The 20,684-nt window shown below is 55.6% G+C and overlaps 9 protein-coding genes across 9 annotated transcripts; 3 read left to right on the top strand and 6 right to left on the bottom strand.

Annotated features, from left to right (window-relative positions):
* Positions 1-107: 107 nt before the first annotated feature.
* Positions 108-1,858, top strand: B0H64DRAFT_392986 (adenylate kinase 1). Its single transcript, XM_062803603.1, has 4 exons — positions 108-600; positions 671-723; positions 800-954; positions 1,016-1,858. Exons 1-4 carry the CDS (start codon positions 447-449, stop codon positions 1,473-1,475), a joined length of 822 nt encoding a protein of 273 aa, XP_062661276.1. The 5' UTR covers positions 108-446; the 3' UTR covers positions 1,476-1,858.
* Positions 1,859-2,196: 338 nt separating this feature from the next.
* Positions 2,197-6,009, bottom strand: B0H64DRAFT_392982 (uncharacterized protein). The gene is made up of 6 exons (XM_062803602.1): positions 4,107-6,009; positions 3,898-4,034; positions 3,509-3,831; positions 3,110-3,196; positions 2,792-2,954; positions 2,197-2,707 (listed from the first exon to the last, which is right to left on the bottom strand). The coding sequence occupies exons 1-6, from the start codon at positions 5,669-5,671 to the stop codon at positions 2,691-2,693; spliced, it is 2,292 nt and encodes a 763-aa protein (XP_062661275.1). The 5' UTR covers positions 5,672-6,009; the 3' UTR covers positions 2,197-2,690.
* Positions 6,010-6,293: 284 nt separating this feature from the next.
* On the bottom strand, positions 6,294-7,012 carry B0H64DRAFT_131115 (uncharacterized protein). The gene is made up of 2 exons (XM_062798127.1): positions 6,718-7,012; positions 6,294-6,640 (listed from the first exon to the last, which is right to left on the bottom strand). The coding sequence occupies exons 1-2, from the start codon at positions 6,897-6,899 to the stop codon at positions 6,517-6,519; spliced, it is 306 nt and encodes a 101-aa protein (XP_062661274.1). The 5' UTR covers positions 6,900-7,012; the 3' UTR covers positions 6,294-6,516.
* A 476-nt stretch (positions 7,013-7,488) lies between these two features.
* Positions 7,489-8,665, top strand: B0H64DRAFT_441191 (maintenance of mitochondrial structure and function-domain-containing protein; the record flags this gene model as incomplete). The annotated part of the gene is made up of 3 exons (XM_062806549.1): positions 7,489-7,678; positions 7,738-8,009; positions 8,063-8,665. The coding sequence occupies 3 exons, from the start codon at positions 7,489-7,491 to the stop codon at positions 8,663-8,665; spliced, it is 1,065 nt and encodes a 354-aa protein (XP_062661273.1).
* A 121-nt stretch (positions 8,666-8,786) lies between these two features.
* B0H64DRAFT_131096 (uncharacterized protein) lies at positions 8,787-10,091 on the bottom strand. Its single transcript, XM_062798125.1, has one exon. It carries the CDS (start codon positions 9,943-9,945, stop codon positions 8,908-8,910), a length of 1,038 nt encoding a protein of 345 aa, XP_062661272.1. The 5' UTR covers positions 9,946-10,091; the 3' UTR covers positions 8,787-8,907.
* Position 10,092: 1 nt separating this feature from the next.
* Positions 10,093-11,600, bottom strand: B0H64DRAFT_131095 (Coproporphyrinogen III oxidase-like protein). Its single transcript, XM_062798124.1, has 2 exons — positions 11,279-11,600; positions 10,093-11,209 (listed from the first exon to the last, which is right to left on the bottom strand). Exons 1-2 carry the CDS (start codon positions 11,495-11,497, stop codon positions 10,181-10,183), a joined length of 1,248 nt encoding a protein of 415 aa, XP_062661271.1. The 5' UTR covers positions 11,498-11,600; the 3' UTR covers positions 10,093-10,180.
* A 913-nt stretch (positions 11,601-12,513) lies between these two features.
* On the top strand, positions 12,514-13,451 carry B0H64DRAFT_131084 (autophagy protein Atg8 ubiquitin like protein). The gene is made up of 4 exons (XM_062798123.1): positions 12,514-12,571; positions 12,637-12,793; positions 12,926-13,143; positions 13,217-13,451. The coding sequence occupies exons 2-4, from the start codon at positions 12,704-12,706 to the stop codon at positions 13,272-13,274; spliced, it is 366 nt and encodes a 121-aa protein (XP_062661270.1). The 5' UTR covers positions 12,514-12,571; positions 12,637-12,703; the 3' UTR covers positions 13,275-13,451.
* Positions 13,452-15,358: 1,907 nt separating this feature from the next.
* B0H64DRAFT_131041 (LIM-domain binding protein-domain-containing protein) lies at positions 15,359-17,749 on the bottom strand. The gene is made up of 4 exons (XM_062798122.1): positions 16,819-17,749; positions 16,462-16,764; positions 16,082-16,405; positions 15,359-16,035 (listed from the first exon to the last, which is right to left on the bottom strand). Exons 1-4 carry the CDS (start codon positions 17,662-17,664, stop codon positions 15,520-15,522), a joined length of 1,989 nt encoding a protein of 662 aa, XP_062661269.1. The 5' UTR covers positions 17,665-17,749; the 3' UTR covers positions 15,359-15,519.
* A 1,882-nt stretch (positions 17,750-19,631) lies between these two features.
* On the bottom strand, positions 19,632-20,535 carry B0H64DRAFT_392965 (uncharacterized protein). The gene is made up of 3 exons (XM_062803601.1): positions 20,322-20,535; positions 20,167-20,257; positions 19,632-19,891 (listed from the first exon to the last, which is right to left on the bottom strand). The coding sequence occupies exons 2-3, from the start codon at positions 20,196-20,198 to the stop codon at positions 19,675-19,677; spliced, it is 249 nt and encodes an 82-aa protein (XP_062661268.1). The 5' UTR covers positions 20,199-20,257; positions 20,322-20,535; the 3' UTR covers positions 19,632-19,674.
* Between the last annotated feature and the right edge of the window lie 149 nt (positions 20,536-20,684).

Genomic DNA, 20,684 nt, shown 5'->3' with positions numbered 1-20,684 from the left:
AGGTCTAAATAACGGGATGAGGTTGGAGAAGAAAGAGTATGCGGTTTAAGGAATATTACAATACAAGTATCATCGTTGAAGACTGGCTGTCCTTCCATTCTGAGCCACGAATTCAGACCTGCACGATAGGCTGGTAGCTCTGCGCGTTGCACCCAGTTCCTTGCACCAAGACGGGCCCGCTACCCTGCGCTGCGCGCCACCTGCCTTGCGCCGATTCGGGCTAAAAAAACGCCTGCCCGTGCCGGTCAAGTACACGAATACAGGCGATCCCGTCAAAATTTCAGAAGCCAACTCGCCATCTCACAACACAACCTCTGCTTCCCAACCGACGTGTGGTCAATTGCGCTCCAAGTCTCTTCCAACCTCCTCCCCCGTCTCCTGCGAATTCGCCTTTCACCCGGTTTCCTTTTCCCTCACCAAACGATACCCAGCCGATACCGGACAAGATGGGATACCTCGACGACGAAGTTAAGCGCCTTCAGGGCATCATCTCCAACATCGAGGGCCGGGTGCAGGCCCTGGAGAGCAGGCAACTGGGAGGTAACCAGAAGAAGACGGCGGAGGAGATTCGCATGATCCTCATCGGCCCTCCCGGCGCTGGTATGTGACGTTGCCGACCGACAACGACGGTCGCCCAAAACTCGCAAATTGGCGCACTCACACGGCACAGGCAAGGGGACACAAGCACCCAAGATCAAGGAGAGGTTTAACTGCTGCCACCTGGTAAGCCAATTGGGTCTTGGACGAGCTCACCCAACCTTCTTCGGTCGCTAATCTTACTTTCTTCGGCGGTAACCAGGCGACCGGCGACATGCTGCGCTCCCAGGTCGCCAAGAAGACGACTCTCGGCCGGGAAGCTAAGAAGATCATGGACGCGGGTGGCCTTGTCAGCGATGACATCGTCATTGGCATGATCAGGGAGGAGCTTGACAACAACAAGGAGTGCAAGGGGGGGTATGTTAAGCGGATGCGCTGGCAGAGGTCCACGTTGTGTGTGCTAACACGTGTCCCGTAGTTTCATCCTCGACGGCTTCCCCCGCACTGTCCCGCAAGCTGAGGGCCTCGACAAGATGCTGCGCGAGCGCAGCCAGTCGCTGCAGCACGCCGTGGAGCTCAAGATCGATGACCAGCTCCTGGTCTCGCGCATCACTGGCCGCTTGGTCCACCCCGCCAGTGGGCGCAGCTACCACACTACCTTCAACCCGCCCAAGGCCCACATGACGGACGACATCACTGGCGAGCCGCTGATCCAGCGCAGCGACGACAATGCCGAGGCCCTCAAGAAGCGTCTTACCACCTACCACAAGCAGACCGCCCCGGTCGTCGACTACTACAGGAAGACGGGCATCTGGCAGGCCATTGACGCTGCCCAGGCCCCTGGCCAGGTCTGGAAGAGCCTGCAGGCCATCTTCGACGGCGACAAGGCCAAGGCCAAGAAGGCTGGCAGCGGCCTCCTGAACAAGCTTAGCTCGTAGATGGGCGGCGCGGGTACGGGCCGGGCTGTCGCATGGAGTGAGACTGAGATAGGGCGGGCGGATAAAGACTTGAGGCGGTGGGAGCTCGACATGCTGCTCTAGTTCGGTCGCCTTTGATGGAACACCAAATTAGACTCGCGGACCTCGTCCGCGCCCGCCCTTGGGCCGGAAAGGAGGGAACGGATCCCATAAACTTGCGTCTTTGTCGCTCAACGCCATCCGATTCACGGACTTCTTTGGTGTCATTGGAAGGAGTTACGGAAAACCGGCTGATACCCAGCGCCAGACGTGGCGGGTCTCGGATGGGATCCGCCGCGTATGGCGAGGTTTGTGTGATAGAAGCCTGTACTTCAACATTGTAGAAATGCTATAACCTGCCTACACCTGGTTCCCGGTCTCTCCCCTCATTCGAATGTCCGGTGAGCCAAGCGCGTGGATCCAATCTCCATTTTTCTTCTGCCCGTCAACATTTCACTTTTGTTGGCGAGCCAACCGAATGGCAGGGAAGCCGAGCCATCGCTAGGTACAGAGGCCAGTAAAGCCATGGTAAGGAGGGAGAAGAATGTCATCAATAAAATGTAATGTGATAAGGCTTGATTCAACCACGGTGGTGGCAGTTCAACCCAACCGAAACAACGATTAATTCCAAGGTCTGCCTTCACTCCAAAAGCTTCTCGAGGCGGGTCGACTCGGCGTTGTTCCTTTAACTGGCTTCATAACGTAACAACACTCAAACGGGGCAATGTTCTATTCAAGGGGTATATCTAAGAAGAATTTACGGCCACGGTAAACCGATACCTAGCTCCAGCTACCCGTCGTGGTTGAGCCCGAAAAGCCCACCACCACGAACCCTAAACCATCTATTTCCTCCTCTTGTATAAAAACAGGGTATTCCATATGCAAACCATCCCCCGATCTGGCCCACGAACCCATCGTCGCAAGGGGGCAACCTACTTCTATACCACGTCGCCGTCCAAAATTAAAAAGAGTAAAAGTGTGAGGTTCTCACAAAGACGGCGACGACGACTTCCCCGACGAGGACGGCATGGCGCCACAACCCTCAGCCACGCAGCAAACAACCCACGCCCACGCTATGCGCAACAAAGACCAGAACAGGCCGCCGACGGAGCGGCCGTCCGGCAACGAGAAGGAAAGGCAGACGACGAAGAGGGACCCGCGCCGAAGACGAATCAGCTGCTAACACTCCCGGAGCCACTACCTCCTCGGCGTAGCTATCCCGATCACAGATTCAGTCAACATCGGTGACCTACACATTGGGAGGGCGGGGGGGTAGAAAAAGGGACTGGCGAACTCACCATTCACCATCTGCCGCTGCTTGTTTAGCCAGCTCCGGGGCGCGTCGTGCCGCCGCTGCAGCACCACGTGGTTGCTCTGCAGGCGGCTGGTGAGGTCGTACCAGGCGGTGGTGATCATGGCGTTTTCGCGCTGCAGGTTATTGATGAATTGCTCGGTAGCGGCCTTGGAGAGCGTTAGATTGTGGCCTCACCGTAATGCGAGAGGGAGTGGGAGGGGAAAGGGGTTGATTTCAGGGGCACGCATGGCAACACCACAGGTAAACAATGGACGGGAGTTCGGGGGAGGATAGACATGGTTATTAGAAGCAGAAAACATACCTTGTGAGCGGCAAATGCGCCGCCATTCTCTGCAAGCTTGAGCCGTCGTTGGAGATCGTACTTTTCTTGCTCCGACTTTTCCAGTTGCTATTATGGCAAGTGTGTCAGCAGCCCGAACAAATATTCAAAATGGTTGTGACCCAAGATCCATGAATTAACTTGAACTGGTCAAGTAAGGGGTGAGGGTGAAATGGAAGTGGAGAAGATGGAGGACGGTCAGAGTATCCCGGGACGCAAAAGCCTCGCAAACCACCCCTTCCTTTTCTCCCGCTTCTTTTCCCACTCGGGCTTAAGGGGCGCCGCCTGTGCCCGCGGTAATACCCCCTTTTCAGAGCGTTTGATTCCCAAAAAGGAAGCCGTATAAGGCGAATCAAGCCGCGGGGACATGTCAAGACTCACCTCCATCTTTTGCTTGAGCGCAGTCTTGAGCTTCTCAATCTTCTCGGCATCTTCCTTTCTGCCCTTGGTGGACTCCTCCTGGGCGGCGGCAGGTTGGTCAGCGGCCGCAGAAGACGCCAGCGCGTCGTCGAGCCTCTTCTGGACCTTGTCCTTGGACACCAGCGCACCCATGAGCTGATCCTTCATCTGGTCGTACTCAAAGACGCGCTGCGCGAGCTGTTTGCGTGTGGCCTCGAGCTCGGTGCGCAGCGACTCCGAGATGAGCTCGTCAGAGGACTTGAGCGTGGCCAGCGCGGCGGTCTGCTCCTGCCCGATCGCGTCGACTGTGGAAACACCGTCCATGTCAGTACTTGAGAAAAGAACCTCGTCAAAGTAGTCACGCAACATACGGTCCATCTTGAAGCGGAGCAGCTCGCGCTCACGGTCGGCGGCATCGCGTTCTAACTCCTGCGCGCGCTTACGGACGACTTCGAGGTCGCGCGTGGTATCGAGAAGGTCCCGACGCATGTTGACGAAGGCGGCGTCCCTGAAATAACTTGGCATCAGTAAATGAAGGTTGGGATTCACAGCTAGGGCGGCGTCTATGCCGAGAACTGACCCTTCGCCCGTGGCGTGTTCAACCAAAGCATTGATATGCTCTTGGGCCACGGCCTGCTTCTCCATGGCTTCTGTGCACTTCAAGCGATAGTGGTCCACCCTTTGGTTGGCGCCGTCCAGCTCGCTGCGGAGCTTCTCGTTCTCCGAGGCCACGGCCATGTTGTTACGCAGTAGGCTATTCTCAGCCTTGAGGCGCTGGAGCTCGAGGCGAAGGGCAACAGTCGGATCAGAGGTGGTCTCAAGCTCCTGCTCGAGGCTAAACTTGGCAGTCGAGGCGCCTGGGCTTTCAGAACCTGGCTCGGGCATATCGCCGAGCTGGAGTTGCTCCTGGAGCTCCCTGATCGTATTCTCGTCCAGCTGTCGCTTAGAGTCGAGATACTCGACTCGCCTCTTGAGCTCCTCGTTGGCATCTTGCAGGACATTCTTGGACTGGAGCGTGTAGATGATCTCCTGCTCGTTTGTGGTCAAGACCCTGACCTTCTCATCGATCTCCTTTTGAAGCTTCCGGTTTTGCGCCTTCACCTCGTCAAAGTTCCGGAGGTCTTGCTCTAGCTGTAAGATCTGCTCGTCCAAAACCCGGTTCCGTTGCTGAATGACGGTCAGGTCCTGGGCTTTCTTCTTGTAGTTTTCCAGCCCCTTGATTAGCTGCTGCTGCTGTTTTGTCTCGTGCTCAAGCACGGTGACTTTGTCTTCGAGGTCTTTTAACCGCTCGGCCTTGACGCGCAGGGTCTCGTTCTCCTTTTCGTATCTTGTCGAGCGCACCGTCTCCTTCTCCAACAAGTCCTCCAACCGGTCAATCTCGGTCATCTTGTCGCGGATCTCGTTCCGTAGATCCTTGATAGCGGACGTCACGTCGGAGCCCCTAGCTCTTTTGAGGGTGGTAAGCTCATCCTGCGCGTTTCGGAGATCTCTCAGCATCGCCTCCCGAGTGTCGAGGAGCTTGTCTAGACGGGACTGCAGGTCGGCGTTTTGCTTCTTGATAATCTCGACCTTGCCCTTCATCTGTTCCAGCTCCTCGGCCATCAAGTCCGGGTCTCTGAAAGCATGAATGCCCATGTCGGTATCCACGTCGTCCGCCTGCGGCTCTCCTTCCGCCTTTCCCTCCCGGTCCAAGCGCAGGTCGGTCTTCTGGTTGATGATCTTCGCGATCTCGCCCTGGGTTTGACTATCGAGCGTGAGGATATTGGGGACGTATGTTCTCGAGAGCGATCCCATGCAGGCGGCCGTGAGGAAGGCGGAGAGAAACTCGCACAGGGCATTGTCGGTCGGGTTCTCGGCGATGGCGCGAAACTCGGAGGGGGATGGGGCCAACAGCGGGTTATCGGTACGGAGGAAGCCTGCTAGGCCACGGTAAACGATTTCAAGGTTCTGGCGGTTGTCGTGATCGGACTGCGGTGCGAGGACGAGGCTCGACGCGTGGAACTCGGGGGCCAGCATCTGCTCGAGAATGTGACCGAGGATGATGCCATCTCGAAGGTCCTGCAGTGTCTCGGCCTTGTGCCGAGTCTCGAAGGTGTTGGCCCATTTTAGGAGGGCCGCCTGGGTGAGAGGGCTGTATTGTGTCATGGTTACCTAGGCGGGTGTATGGCGGTGACAAAATGCTGTACTTGGGGCTTCGGAGCGCCAATCTACCTAGGGAGGAGGAAGCGAGACCCTTTCGGGCGTGATCTCGAGGACAACGACGGGGCGGTTCTTATCGGGAAACGCCCATTGTGCGGCGCTATAAAACACAAAGAACAACAATAGCTGTGCTGGAAATCTTGCTTCAGTCCGGATTCCCGTGTTTCATCATTGCGCTGTGTCGTGTTTCTTATGAAGAAAGGCATTGTTCAGGTCGGTTTTCAGCGACTCTGGGGCATTTGCCTGGGTCCCACCCTGCGCCCAGGGCGATCCCTGACCGAACGGCTGTGGCCTGTCAATTGGCTGCGGGGAGAGAACAGGGGCTTGGTCGCAGAACGCCCTCATGCATAAACCAGAGCCGCTTTCGACAGTTCCACGGGATATTGGACCAAGGCGGAATGGAATGTATGGCCATGGCCACTCTGAACATCCAGTTCGGCTGTTCTCTCTAGCAATTTGTATTGTGTTGGAGTCACTCGGTAATCTGTACCGTTGCTGGCATTCTTTCTAGCCGTCTTAGCGGTGTTCCGTTATTTCATAAGAAATGCATGTTTGCTGCTCGATGTCTCATTTGATCTGCACTAAATCCAACGGTTCGCAAGCTGTTCCCTTGCTTCCGGCGCGCTGCTTAAAAAGAACCACCCCCATAGTTAACGCCTAGGAAACCCCCTATCCCTCTCTTTCCACCGCCAGTGAGCGCTGTCTCACTCGAATCTTCCATCGTCGCGGAATACCTCGTGGCTCGTTATCGTGTGATCGCCTCCCGTTGTGGTGTAGACGGAATTCCTCTCTTAGAGGCCGACGCCACCACCCATCTGGTGAACCTCCTGGTCCTCCTCAACGAGTACTTGGTACTCACTTCCCCATGCAGAAACAGAGCTGAGTACTTTCTCGCCGACCTTTGCCGCAAATCCCCTATTTTAGTTAGCATGCTATGTCAAGAAACAGCGGGCGCATAATGAGTCCTGTGAGGTGTGTTCCTGAGGACCTACTTGATTAGGGTGTACTCGTGGGTGATCATTCCGCCAGCGTCAACTATAGCTTGCTTGGCCTGGGTCACAACCGAGTCGGGCGTCTCGGGCGGGTACGTGATAAGAACCGACTTCTGGATGTCGACAGCGATGGCACCAGAGAGCAGCGTGAGCGCGGCGATAAGGAACGAGAACAGTCTCATGATTGCGGTTTGGTGGGTCTCCGTGCGATTAATTTACGGCTTTCTGGAGGTAACTAGTGTAGTCCCTGAGTTGCGGAGAGTGCAGTTATATTCCACTTTCGCGAAAAGTTGATGTTCGGTAAAAGCGGACGCTGATTATAACTTGGAGGTGGTGGTTGTTGGGTGGCAAATGGGATCTACCCTAGACCGACTTGCGACAGGAGCGGCCCCTCGTTTTACATGTATTCATGGACGGGAACGCATTGCCGCGTAATGGCACGCAGGAGTGCACCGAAACAGGCAGCTACGTAAGGTACCACATTGGCTTAGGTAACCTGCCTCTTCAAGAAGGTCAGAGCTTCCATGTTGGCCCAAGCGCCCTTTCCTCCCCTCCAGCCTTGTGCTCCCAACACCACTTTGACAACCTTGAACTAGCCCGATTAGGGAGTGACCTTGAACTTGGCGAGGCAGCGAACTGCGTGACGACGACTGACACAAGCAACACCAACGAAAAACAGACAACCTCAAACCCGCGATTTTGACCCCCCGACCCACGACCACGCATTTACATAACAATCCCGACTCTCTATTTTCCTCCTAGATTTTCGTCATGCCAGCCACAACCGCAGAGACGCTGTCGCTAGTGACGCGCAACGTCTCGGTTGCCCCGCTAGTGCTGCTCTCCGTCGTCGACCACTACAACCGCACAGAAGCCTACAAGAGCAAGACCAAGCGGGTTGTGGGTGTTCTATTAGGGCAAAACGATGGCAAGAATGTGCGGGTGTCGAACAGTTTTGCAGGTGAGCATTTACTGCTCCTTGGGGCGCCCTCGATTGTGTTTGCTGATCGGGCACTGCAGTTCCCTTCGAGGAGGACGACAAGGATCCCTCAGTCTGGTTCCTAGACCACAACTACGTCGAATCGATGAACGACATGTTCAAGAAGGTCAATGCGCGCGAGAAGTTAATAGGGTGGTACCACTCGGGTCCGAAGCTGCGGGCCTCCGATCTCGAGATCAACGAACTCTTCAAGCGCTACACGCCCAACCCGCTTCTGGTCATCATTGACGTCCAACCGAAGGAATCGGGCGTCCCGACAGATGCGTACTTTGCGGTGGAGGAGATCAAGGATGTATGTGCTTTCTGGCATCTTTGCGTACGTGGTTGCTGACCAGGCTTGATCAGGACGGAACCACCACATCCAAGACCTTTGTGCACACGCCGACGATTATCGAAGCCGAAGAGGCCGAAGAGATTGGTGTCGAGCACCTCCTGCGCGACATACGAGACGTAGCGGTCGGCACCCTCTCTACCCGTGTCACCAACCAGCTCCAGTCGCTACAAGGCCTCCACCTCCGCCTCCGCGACATCCAAGCATACCTGCAGAAAGTCCTTGACGGGCAACTCCCGGTCAACCATGCGATCCTGGGGAACCTCCAAGATGTGTTCAACCTGCTGCCAAATCTCTCTACACCTAAGCCTGGCGCTGCGGCGAATGGGGCTAAGGGCGATACCGAGCTCAACTACGCGATGAGTGTCAAGTCCAACGACCAGCTCATGGCCATCTACTTGAGCAGTCTTATCCGGGCGATCACGGCCTTCCACGACCTAATCGAGAACAAGATCCAAAACCGGCAGCAACAGGAGGAGAAGGAGGCGGCCAAGAAGGAGGGCGAGAATAGCGCCAAGGACGGCGAAAAGAAGGAAGGAAGCCCAGCTGCCAACGGCGAGTCCAAGGAGAGCGGCGGAGACAAGGAAAAGGAGGGGGCCAAGGACAAGAAGAAATAGGCTAGATAGAGCCAGGTTGGGACATGAATGACTGTACGAGATTTCGTAATGGCCCGACCAGGGTGTGTTGGAATTACGGCAGTGGTTCAAGTAGCCGTTGTATTCTTAAAGCGGCTTTCAACCATTCGGGAGCCGCATTGCTCACGGTGTGATTGTTTGCGCCTTGCTACGCAATACTCACACTGGGAGCTCCCACCCTTATCTCATCATTAGCCTTGCTGCCAACCTTTAAACCTAGGTTGTTACACATCCGCAACAATACCCGCCATCTCTTCCCTTCCCACCCTCCTTTCGACCACATACTGACCCAACGCCGCACCCCATCTCTCACCCAGTAGGCACGCCAGCAAGTGTTTGCATACCGGAACCCCCTCCCCAACCCCAACCTGTATCCCGTCCAGGCTCATCCCACCAAACGACCACTCCGCTCCTGCCTCTGCCTCCGCTAAGACTTCGCCGAGTCCGGCGGATGCCCTGTAACCATACCGCATGTCCTTTTCCCTGCCCTCCCAGCTGTGAGAGGCCGTAACCTCTCCCTGAACAGCGGCGAAGGCAAAAGCAGCACAACTGCAATGCCACGCGTCCAGCCGCACAATGTACCCCTTCTCATGGCCACCCATACCCATCCCACCAACTCCCTCCGTTTCGTCGCCGTCATCACCATGCTTCCGTCTGCGCCGCTTCTCGCGAGCAGCCTCCGCCGCAGCCGCCGATTGCACCAGGTAGAACGCATTCCCCGACCGCCCTCGCTCTTCCACCCCCATCCCCCCGCCGCGACCCCCCACTCCAACCTCCCTCCTTCCTCCCGCCCCATCACCTCCCGTCCCATCCTTGCTATCCCCATACCCATACCCATCCCCATCCCGACCCCCACCGCCAGAACCAGAACCGGCACCCGAACCACCCGAACCGGAACCGAGCAGCGCCACCCCCGCGACGAGCCCGCGCTCGAGCAGGTCCAGCGCCGGCAGCGCCAGCCCCGGGAAGAGCACGTGCAGGGTGACGATCAGGTGGCGGTGGGAGGCGGGCACGCGGCGGAGGGGGTTTTCGCTTGCTTCTTCTTCTTTTCCTCCTCCTCCTCCTCCTCCTCCTCCTCCTCCTCCTCCTCCTAGTGGGCTGGGGTTCCGTGGTGGTTGGGTTGGCGTTAGCGGGATGGCGGAGATGGCGTTTAGGAGGGTGGTTAGGAGGGCGCGGGTTGGGGGGAGGTTGGGGGTTGTTGTTGTTGGGGGGGGGTTGTTTGGTGTTGTGGGTGGTTGTAGTGGGAGGGATGGCGTTGCCATTTTGATGGGTGGGATTTGGGTTGGTTTTTTTTTATTGTATGGTTGGTTGTTGTTGTTGTTGCGAGAGGTTGAGTTGATGCGGGACCCGATAAGAGTGAGGAGAGGTAAGGAGTCGTCCTCAGGCAGCACTCATAGCACCGAGGTACAGCTGGTGTGAGAACAGGCTGGAATACACTTCTATCATGGGTAGACTACATTTTCAAGTTACCAATACAACGCCTTGCTCTTCCATAATCTATACCCATTCCTTGGGGTTTTGCAACACCTCAACCAACCGCGCCTCCCTGCTCTTCGGCTCCGGCTCGTACATGTACTTCCAGCTCGCAGTCAGGGGCAAGCTCATCAAAATGCTTTCTACTCGCGCACCCGGGGTATTCAACCCAAACGCAGTCCCTCGGTCGTGCACCAGGTTGAACTCGACGTACTTGCCCCTGCGAATCTGCTGCCACTCCTTCTCTTGCTCGGTGAACGCCATATCCTTACGCTTGTTCACGATAGGGATGTAGGTCGGCACAAATGATTTGAGCGAGTCCTGGACGAAGGCGAACAGGTTCTCCCGGTCTGAGACCGACTCGTCGAGATCGTCAAAAAAGATCCCGCCGATGCCCCGCGACTCGCCGCGATGCTTGTTGTAGAAATACTCGTCGCACCATTTCTTGAACTTGGGGTAGTAACCCTTGTCGTGCTTGTCGCACACATCCTTTAGTGACTTATGGAACTGCACCGCGTCCTCGTCAAAGAGGTAGCTCGGTGTCAGGTCGCAGCCGCCTCCGAACCACCACGCGCCCGACGACCCGTCTGGATTGGCTGTCTCAAAGTATCTGTAGTTGAGGTGCACTGTCGGCGCCATGGGGTTCTTGGGGTGCACAATCAAGCTGAGCCCTGCGGCGAAAAACTCGAGGCTCTCGGGGATGTTGTTCTCGTCGGCGATGTTTTTGTGGTTGGCGCGCATTTTGAGAATGGCTGGCTTCGGTAGAGTGCCATACACGACACTAATTCCGACGCCGGCCTTTTCAAAAATCTTACCATCCTGGAGGACACAGGTGATGCCGCCGCCGCCCTCCTTGCGCTGCCACTCGTCTACACGAAACGGGGTGCCGTCCACCTCTTCCAGAGCCCGCACGATAGCTTTTTGTTGTTCCTTTGCAAACTTCTCCATGCGGAGGCGCATGGGAGAAACCTCGGAAACGCCTTGCTGCGTTTTAAGTTGCTGGTCGCGCTCGGCAAGGGTCGGGGTGTCCATTCGTAGGGGTTCGTCGATCGCCTGCGCAACAGAGAAGTCAGCGGGATTGTTCGCAATAGGAACAGAGTCCAAACATAAACCGCGGCATACCATCTTGTACGTGAGCGGCGCCGCGATCAAAAGGGTAAAAGCGATCCAGCCCAAGTACCTCCTCGGCGGCGCGAGGGTCTGGTCGGGAGCGCCGGGACTGTGGAAGCTCGACAAGGCCCTCCGGGAGGCCCAATTGGTGTTGACGGCCGGCGTACTCCTCAATTGACCGCGCGACTTGCATTGCGCAAGAAGGCGGAGGGCTGGACGCCGGGAAGCCATCGCGGCGGCGTCTTATGTCCAGCGACTACGTGGCGGGAAGATGCCGAGCTCGAGGAAGAATCAGGCGATTCTGGACGCAGACATAAGGCCACTTTCCAAATGCAGCAATCGAGAAACCGGCGCACACCGAGGGGATGCTCTCTTCTTCAAATCTGCTGTTCCAGCAAAAGCCTGCCTAACTCAGCTGATTTCGCTGTCAAAATCAGATGTTCCCAAATCCAGAGCTCGAAAGTGACCCAGAGGAGCGGAACCTCTGCCGGTTCCGGCCCCGGTTCGGTCTGGGCGCCGCGGCCTACCAAAGCCGAACCACCGCGAGGATGGACCTTGCGGCATCCTGGAGGTGGGGCATCATCCGAGACATCTCCATCACACCGATGGCATCCCCCTAAGATCCCACAGTACGGAGTCAAGGGGCATATGGAGGGATCAAAGACGAGAGGGCCGAAATAAAGAAGGCGGATAAGGGAGACAACCTGGTCATGCCAAAGAGGGAGCGGCCCGAAATGCATACCGCGGGGTTGCGCAGACACCGAGTGAGGTACCTTGGCGTGCAATAAAACGCGCGAGACCAATCCGTCCTGTCTAGCACAAAAGAGGGAGTACACAGTGTGCCGATGCTCTATTCCGGTTAAATCTCTAAATAAATAGGTATATATACCATCATTGAATATAATCAAGGGAGCAGTCCTTAGAATGAACTCCGTGACGTTCTTGAACGACAACCGAAGTGAAGTGTACCATCGGATGCGAGCACCTGAGCTCGCTGAGCAAGCAAAGTGGCAAGCACCTGGCCTCAGCTGGCCCTTCTGCGGCCATGTGAACAGGCCGTCTGATTCATCCAAGGCTCCCGCCACGCTAATCCTAAAGCGGCTGGTATGCTCCCTCCCCATTCAGTCATCGGGTCAGCCCCGCCTCCACCAACTGCGCCGTGCGACCCCCCAGAGCGTTTATCAAGGCGCCAGCATACGCAACCCAGAACCTCGCCCGACGTCAACCCTCTTCCATCAACAACCATCTTTCCCGTCCAGCACAGCAACTAAGGTACATCCACAACCCGTCACGCACCCATAATCGGTCCACTCGGCGCCCATCCTCGTCGCGGAAACAACGTCGCTAACATTACGTTCGCTTGTTCGTAGCCATCACCGAGACCTCTTGCATCGGCATCCCCAAGTTCATCCATTTATCAACCTCGAACCCATCAAAATGCGGAGCAAGTTCAAGGACGAGCACCCCTTCGAGAAGCGCAAGGCCGAGGCCGAGCGCATCCGCCAGAAGTACGCGGATCGTATTCCAGTAAGTCGTCCTCTACAGGCGGTGAAGCCCGCCCTCGATAGCTCCTGGAGAAACCCCGCCGCAGCCCGTCGCTCTCCCTGGCCGTCCGCACATTAACCAGCACACCGCAAATTACTGACACCTTCGGTTTAGGTCATCTGCGAGAAGGTCGAGAAAAGCGACATCGCGACGATCGATAAGAAGAAGTACCTCGTACCATCCGACCTCACCGTCGGCCAATTCGTCTACGTCATCCGTAAGAGGATCAAGCTCTCACCGGAGAAGGCCATCTTCATCTTCGTCGACGAGGTCCTGCCACCCACCGCTGCGCTCATGAGCAGCATCTACGAGGAGCACAAGGATGAGGACGGGTGAGTCGTTTCCGAGTCCTCCGGTCGCATGGCCTGCCGCTTTGCGCGTGAAGCTAACCGAGCCCCATCACAGGTTTCTTTACATCACATACTCGGGCGAGAACACCTTTGGAAACTTCGAGTCCGCCTGAGCCATGAACCCTCGACTTTGTTCTTGCATTTCTAGATGCGTTCGCGGCGTTTTCGGTTATTGGTTTGGGAAGACTCGAGAATGAGGGGTTCCTTGAGAGAGGACGGAATGGACCATCGTATACTGCCTTTTTATTTTTTCTTGGCTTTTTAGGCAGTGGCTACGTGACTGCGAGGGCCTGAGGACGGGATATCAACACACCGCAATGCGCCTGGCTAGGCGGTGACCAGGTAGCGGGCCGAGAATGACTCCTCGCCGGCTTGGTTTACTAGTCTTCGGGTCTCTTAGACAGCATCATTGGTGGTTTCTGGTTAACGCCGCAAAGTCACTTGCTCTTCCTTCTCCGCCTTGCTTCTATATGTTTACCGCGTGACGCAAGATGAACCAGACAGAGGGCTCCTCATGTTTGCAATGGCCGCCTTGGCCTATCAGGTAGGAGCCTAAGGGGCTCCGGCCGGGAGTGGGCCGGGCCCCCGTCTCCGACTTGGCGCGGCATGGTGGATACGCCGGGAAACTGGGCGAGGGAAATAGCCGGGCAGTTGATCGTAGTGCTCCAGAACTCGAGGAATACACGTGTCTCGATTCCCTGCCCGAGACGTCTTGCTGCGTGCTCTTTGCGGCTTCTGCGGACCTATTTAACGTGTGCCTCTCATGAATCAACATGTGGTCCGCTTCGGTCTGTCATGTGTATTAGACTAAACCTCTTTAGATGCTGCCGGCCTGGATATTGGCCCTCCTTCAGCCTTGGGCTGGCTGTTCAACCCTTGTGTACCAGGCATCGAAAGCTTGGGTCTTGAAAGACTTGAAACTTAGCAGGCCTTTAGCTGCATGTCCTGCACCACCGCCTCTTGAGATCCTCGACTGTACATGATAACCAATCAGGTAACAAGCGAAACATCACAAGTAGTTACAAGGTTGTCCGGTTTCCATGCTAGGGCGAGCTGAACAAGGGGCAACTGGTTGAACTGAGTTCATAGCAGAGGGATCGATGCCACATGATGGTTGGTAAATGACTAACTAGTTGACTCGAAATCCCTTAACTCGTAACTGACGACCAGGATAACACAACTCTCTGAACATGACCATCACAGGAACCAGATCGGAAGCAATAAGTAAGGTAAGCAAGCAAATAAACAAGACCCTCCGCACGAGAAAAGGGTCCAACTATTCTACACATAAGAACAAAGCAATGCCACCACCACGCCAGACTCCCACCTTCCTCTCGCCTGCTTTTCTTTCTGGCCGATGATAGATAACTAAGAGACGAAGAATGATGCTCTTGTGCAAGCCACCTCCTCCTCCCCTGCCGCCGTCTGCATCAAAAACCTCCACCCTCACCGCCGTTCATTAACCACCGCCATACCATCCATCATTGATTCATCCTCCTGACTGCATGGGTTTTTGAGATAGCGTCCCACTAAATATCAAGACATTACCAGAAACTGGATGAGAGAAAAATAAAAAAATAAATCCCCCTCTCGTCTCTTCCTCCACCGCCTCGAAAGTGGCGATTATGGCGTATTGTGATAGGCGCGCGAGCGTGAGCGTGACCTCGTCTTCGTTTGAGGAGCGAGATTGCCCGAGGCCGGCTCGTAAATTGTGAGCCGAGAGGAGGGGTGGAAATAGAAACAAGTGCAACTCTGGCTGCGAAGGGAAATAGAAAATAAGGATTGTACCTCTCAAGCATATTCCGCGCGTGCATAACGCATGAGATGGGGATATGTGACGCCGATGGGATGAGGGATGAGGGATGCGGGATGAAAATGGACCACCACCTGTAAAACAAAAAAGGGAGGGGGAATGTGGGAAAGGAAAATGAGTATATGCATTGCTTGAGCAAAACGTATCTCAAATGCATGATATCGAAATCAAAGTAGTTTTGACTCCAGCCCTTCCACCCAAAGATAACCCAAAGACAACCCATTCCAAACAAGGTCCAAAGCAAAAAACAGCAGCGGTATTAAAATTCCCAGGCCCTGACGCCGAGATAACACCGTAGTAATAGTACTCCAAGGTCAACAGCGCGCGTTAAGACCGAGGTCAGCCGTTGGGGTTCCAGGGTTGCCCAAGAACACCTCGCCCGGACCAAGAGTCAACGTGTCGTGTCAAATCCGGTACCGGGTTAATCCAGCCTCGTCTAGACGCAACCGCAGACATGATAGGTATGTCAGGAGAGTTTGTGTGATATCGATATCGACTTCTCGGAGAGAAATCTCCGATCCGTGAGACAGCCGGAAAATTCCGTGTTATACCGGATTGTTCCCAGTCTTGTGCCGTTTCGTCATGCGGGGAGTTGGAGGCTGCTTCCCCTTAATCTGTACCCCGTTCAGCTGCGGAGTTCCGATAGGTACCGGCGTCGGTGCTGACGCGGGCGCATCCTCTTCAGCCTTCACTGTTGACGGCCTTCGCCTTTTATTGTTCTGTGCCGGCGACGTGTTTGCACTCGGTCCACTGGAACTGGTGCCCTGCTGACTCGCCTGGAGCTGCATCATCGGTGCCGACATCGGTACCGGAACCGGGCTGCCGACCATATGAGGAGAGCCTGGCAGCATTTGGTTGGCCATAGCAGGGCTGGCGCCAACCTGGAATTGACCGAATCCGGGAGTCCTCGGCCCGCCCTGTGGCATGGGCTGGCCGTTCATGACTTGAGCGGAGGCGTTGACCTGGCTGAGATACTGATCGAGTGCGGCATACGGGGCCAGTCCAGGGTGGGCATGATAGTAACCGAACAGCGGGTTCATCTGGCCCATGATCTCGACCATCTGCTAAGAGTTAGTGCTGTATCGATAAAGCGGGGGCGATGCGAACCGATGGTACCTCAAGAAACTGATACACAGCCTCCGTGATCCCCATACCCCTCTTGACCATGGAGTGAGGGAGCTCAATATCGGGGGGAGGGCCGGGAGGGGCCTTGGCCGCCTTTGGTTTGCTCTTCTTGCTCATCTCAGGAGACTGCTTGGGATCCTGCACGTTGAGACTGTGCCACTCTTTAACCCAATTGTGCGACGGTCTGGCGGCTTGAATCACCAATCGCCTCGACACATACTCCTCGTGGCCCGTCGTCTCAAACTCGAAGATGTCGAACTTGTGCTCACTGTCGAAGTAAACACGGAGGGTGCCAGTTGCAACAAGCTGTCCCGTGGTGTCAATGATTAGGTGACCTCAAGTGTCCCGGAGGCAAAACTTACATGTGCGCCGTCGTCAAACCAATAGATGAGGCTCGCCTTGTCGTTCCATATCATGTGGCAGTCGTTGGGCATCGTCCTGTCTGTCGTCCCCTTGTCCATGACCAACTGCATTGACTTGACCCCGCTGTCAAAATGGGTGTGGAAATACCGGGCAATCGCGGGATACGCAATCTCGTAGTGCTTCTGCTGGACTTGATCCTCGTTATCTCTGATGAGAATCGAATGCTTAAAGGCGCCTTTGTGCGAGAAGAACCGCCTGACGAAGCCGTTCCAGTACTCCAGGTCGTCCCGGCCCTTGAGTCCCTGATGAGGCGTTAGCTCAAGTACCGAGTATAATTAGTCGGCGCGGTAACTGACCGAAAACCCACTGAGGTGCTCGCTAAATTGCATCAGCTTCAGCAAACACATGCCCTTTAAGTTCATGGGCGGATCCCGTCTCTGTGCTTGTGCAGCATGGTGTTGTTGTGCCTGCGCCTGTGCCTGCGCTTGTGCCTGCATCTGGGCGACCAACTGAGCCTGGTGTTGTGGTTGCGTAGTTTGAGGGGTTTGCGGCACAGTCTGAGGCTGCTGCTGTTGCGGCTGGGCCTGCTGCTGCTGCTGCTGCTGCTGTTGTTGTTGTTGTTGCTGCTGCTGCTGCTGCTGCTGCTGCTGTTGTGGTTGTGGTTGTTGTTGTTGTTGGGGTGGTGGCTGTTGTGGTTGCTGTTGCGGATTCGGTTGCGGTGTGTGGTTTTGAGGACCAGGAGTCGGCGGTGCAGGTGTATTCGCTCCGGGTCCGGACTGCCCAGGTTGTCCGGGTTGGGAGCCCGGCGGTTGTTGCTGTTGTTGTTGGCCGGGAGTAGGTTGCTGCTGGGGAGGTTGCGGCTGTGGTTGCTGTTGCTGCCCTGGCCCTTGTTGCTGGGCCTGCTGAGCCTGCTGAGCTTGCTGAGCCTGCTGAGCTTGCTGAGCCTGTTGAGCCTGCGCTGCTTGTTGTGCCGCTTGGTGTTGGGCATGCTGTTGCTGCTGGGCCTGCTGCTGAGCCTGCTGCTGCTGTTGCTGCTGCTGCTGCTGGGCATGTTGTGAGTGTTGAGCCTGCTGAATGGCGGCCATTTGGGCCTGTTGGAGATTGAGGTGTTGCGGCGTCATCGGGTGCTGGTTCGGGTTGCCTCCTTGCTGACCCATCTGTATCTGTTGCTGCTGCATGGCGATTTGCTGGGCGGCGAGCATATTGGGCTAGAGATGTTTGTTAGCATAACATTCACTAGCTGAACCTACGCATTTTGCCATAAATCAAAAGCTCCAATGCGGCCGAGGCTGCCTTACGTTCATGGGTTGGCCCTGCTGTTGGTGATGTTGAGCGAGTTGCGCCTGTTGGAGGTGGAAGGGGGAAGCTACCGGCATCCTCCTGCCTCCCATCGCCGCCATGTGAGCGGCCTGTGCTGAGGTCATTTGATTCATGGGTACACCCATTGGCTGCGTGCCCATGTTGTTATACATGGCGTGCTGGGCCATCAACGCCGCCCTTGTCTGCTGCTGGTGTTGCAACTGCTGAAGCCTCTGCTGTTGCTGCATCTGCTGGTTATTTGCGGCGTCTGAGCGTTGCGGTTAGCGCAACTTCCAACGCGAGCACACGCAAGGAGTTACGAGGTACCTACACATCTGGTTCATCTGGGGGTGGAACATTTGTTGGACCTGTGCCGGATTCAAGTGTTGCATGGCATGGGCGTTTGGGTTTCCTGGTGGCATACCCCCCATGAGGGCGGCAGCATTCATTTGAGGGCCGGAGCCGGACACTCCCATGTGCCCAACAAGTTGGTGCGGAATGCCGCCCGCGCTCGTGCCAGGCTGACTCGGGTTGTGGCCCATGCCGGGAGCCATCGGGTGTCCGGGGGGGCCGCCTTGGTGTTGCTGCATTCCGCCAGGGTGCGGCGAAAAACCTGGCCCCATACTAGCCATCATCTCCAGAGCTGGCGGTTATCCACCAAGTGGATATTGATCCAATATCCTCCGCTCTATCGCATGCGAAGCTGGACGCGGGTGGTCGAATGTGTGAATGCTGCACGTTCGTCGGGGCCGGATAGCGAGCGTGTAAACCGGCGAGACAGTCGCGTAGCCGTCAAGAAGCGTTGGATGATCGCAAACAGAGGCCGGACGAGCGATTGCGACCGTGGCGCGGATTGTCGGGGGGTGTCGCGGGTGGTCTTGACGACGGTCCTGTCGCGGGTTATGCGACGTCCCGGGCGGGACAGTGGGAAAAAAGAGCGCGGTAACGCAAGCGGTAGCGATGATAAGAAGAAAGCGATGCGCGAAATGACTATGCGACCGCGAAGTTCGTCGAGGCGTTGGGTGGACGTTTGGGCGAGATCGACAACTGCGGCAACGACGTGTCGCGGTGGGAGGACTGTGGAGTTTGGGGGACGGGGGGTTGGGATTGGCAAGATTAAGGTAGGGAACCAAGAGCGAGCGACTGGGTCCGTGGGCGTGGTAAAAGCGGGCGCCCGATTGAAAATTGGCGTCGCTCCCAGCAAAACGTCGAAACTTTCAGCCGTTTTGTCACCCTTTGACTCAGCATAAATTTTCCAGCGACCGGACTACCGGAGCGAAGACGGCGAAGTGATAAATTGAAAATGTACCGTTTGAGGACGGGTTTGTGGCCCCGGCTTCAAATCACAAAATGCCAAAGTTGGAGAGAAATGGGAATCAGGGGATCAAAGTGAGGCGCCGAAAGGTTGCGAGAGGCTTGGCGGGGAATTGGAATCGGGGCAGTTTTGAGACGGAAGGGCTGCGGGCTGATTTGGCGACTTGGGCCCGTGCCACCTCCACAGCTGTGCCGGAAGAATCTGGAAATCACACTGTGCGTGTAATGCCCGACGAGGGTGGATTCTCGTAATTAGTATACACAGTAGAAGAGGGAACTGGGAACATGGGGAGCTCTATTAGTCGGCCATGCATCCTGTATACGGCAGTTTGTTGATACATATATGTACGGATACCTTGAAGGGAGCTCCCGTTCCTGCAATCGGGATGTCCAAGCCTGGGAAGAGAAAAGAGCGATTGGTCGAAAGGCTTCCATGGTTCCACTCAGAGAGTGTTTTGGAGGACCCCGCTTGCGAATCCCGCACGTTTTATATCACGTGGTTTTGAAATCTCGATTTTTTTTTTCTCTTATCGCTATCGTCAAGCTGAGTATTTCTTGACCGCGGCGCAGCAACCGATCTCGAAATTCTTCTTCATTTCTCACCTCCCAAACCTTTCCATTCCGACTTGCTTCTTAGAGTCGCCGCAAGCGCGGCCGCAGGTTTCAGAGCGCCAGCACTGGTTTACACACGTCCTACGCACGAGTGTTTCGTGGCTCCGAACAAGCGAGGCGAGACTGGATTGGTTCGGGAAGGTCGACTCAGCGTTGACTGTGGCCACCCGAACGACAAAACAAACAACTGCCAAAGCGAAGAAGGTAAGCCAGTTGCTTTTTCACTTTCCCTACACTTCACGCCTTCCGCCGTTGGATGATGACAACACAACTCATGTCTTCATACCCAACTGAATCGACCATGAACGAAGATTTGTCTCGGGTTCCCTTCTACGGGAGGGGCCTGCTACTTGCCAGTATTTTTGTCTGACACGGCGGATGACAATTCTCATCTTTTCCTTTTGGTGGAGCTCGAAATTATTTCAGTCTCCACCGTTGCTGTTTTTTTTTTACGACTTTGGTCGCTGACCCGGCAACAGCAGAATCTTCGAGAGCAGTTTTCGCCGGGCATAAATATTTGCCTTGCTTGCTAACCTCCAGCAAACCTCGCACACAACATCAATCACCAAGGTTAGTTCACCATTCCTTTCTCCCTCCCAACTCCGTATGATGAAAATTTTCCCTACATTCGCAGTTTCCACTCGAGTCCTAAAAGAGCCTTTTCTGGACAAATGAGAGCGAATCCTTCCTTGGATGTCTGACGGAATCAATCACTGTTGTTTTGTGATGATCATATTTGAAGGTGCCAACGGCTAACCTCTTATTTCAGGTGTCTCGACGAGAATGGGCGCTTTTGGTACCCCAACGAGTAGTTTAATACAATATGATTGATATACATACATTCCACGTGTCGTTGCCGTCCTCATCGTTTGGCCTGTGAAATACCCTATTGAAATGCCCTTTCCTCTGTGAACGACAGAGATGTACCTAACCACGTAAGTTTCCCGAGAGGTCCGTTGGTTTCGGATCTTGCCGCAGCAAGTTATCCAGCACCGGC

Source organism: Chaetomium fimeti, assembly GCF_033439085.1.
Source record: "Chaetomium fimeti strain CBS 168.71 chromosome Unknown B0H64scaffold_3, whole genome shotgun sequence".
In the NCBI taxonomy this organism is placed as follows: domain Eukaryota; kingdom Fungi; phylum Ascomycota; class Sordariomycetes; order Sordariales; family Chaetomiaceae; genus Chaetomium; species Chaetomium fimeti.
Note: the sequence above shows the minus strand (reverse complement) of the source record. Positions and strands in the feature narration are given on the sequence as shown.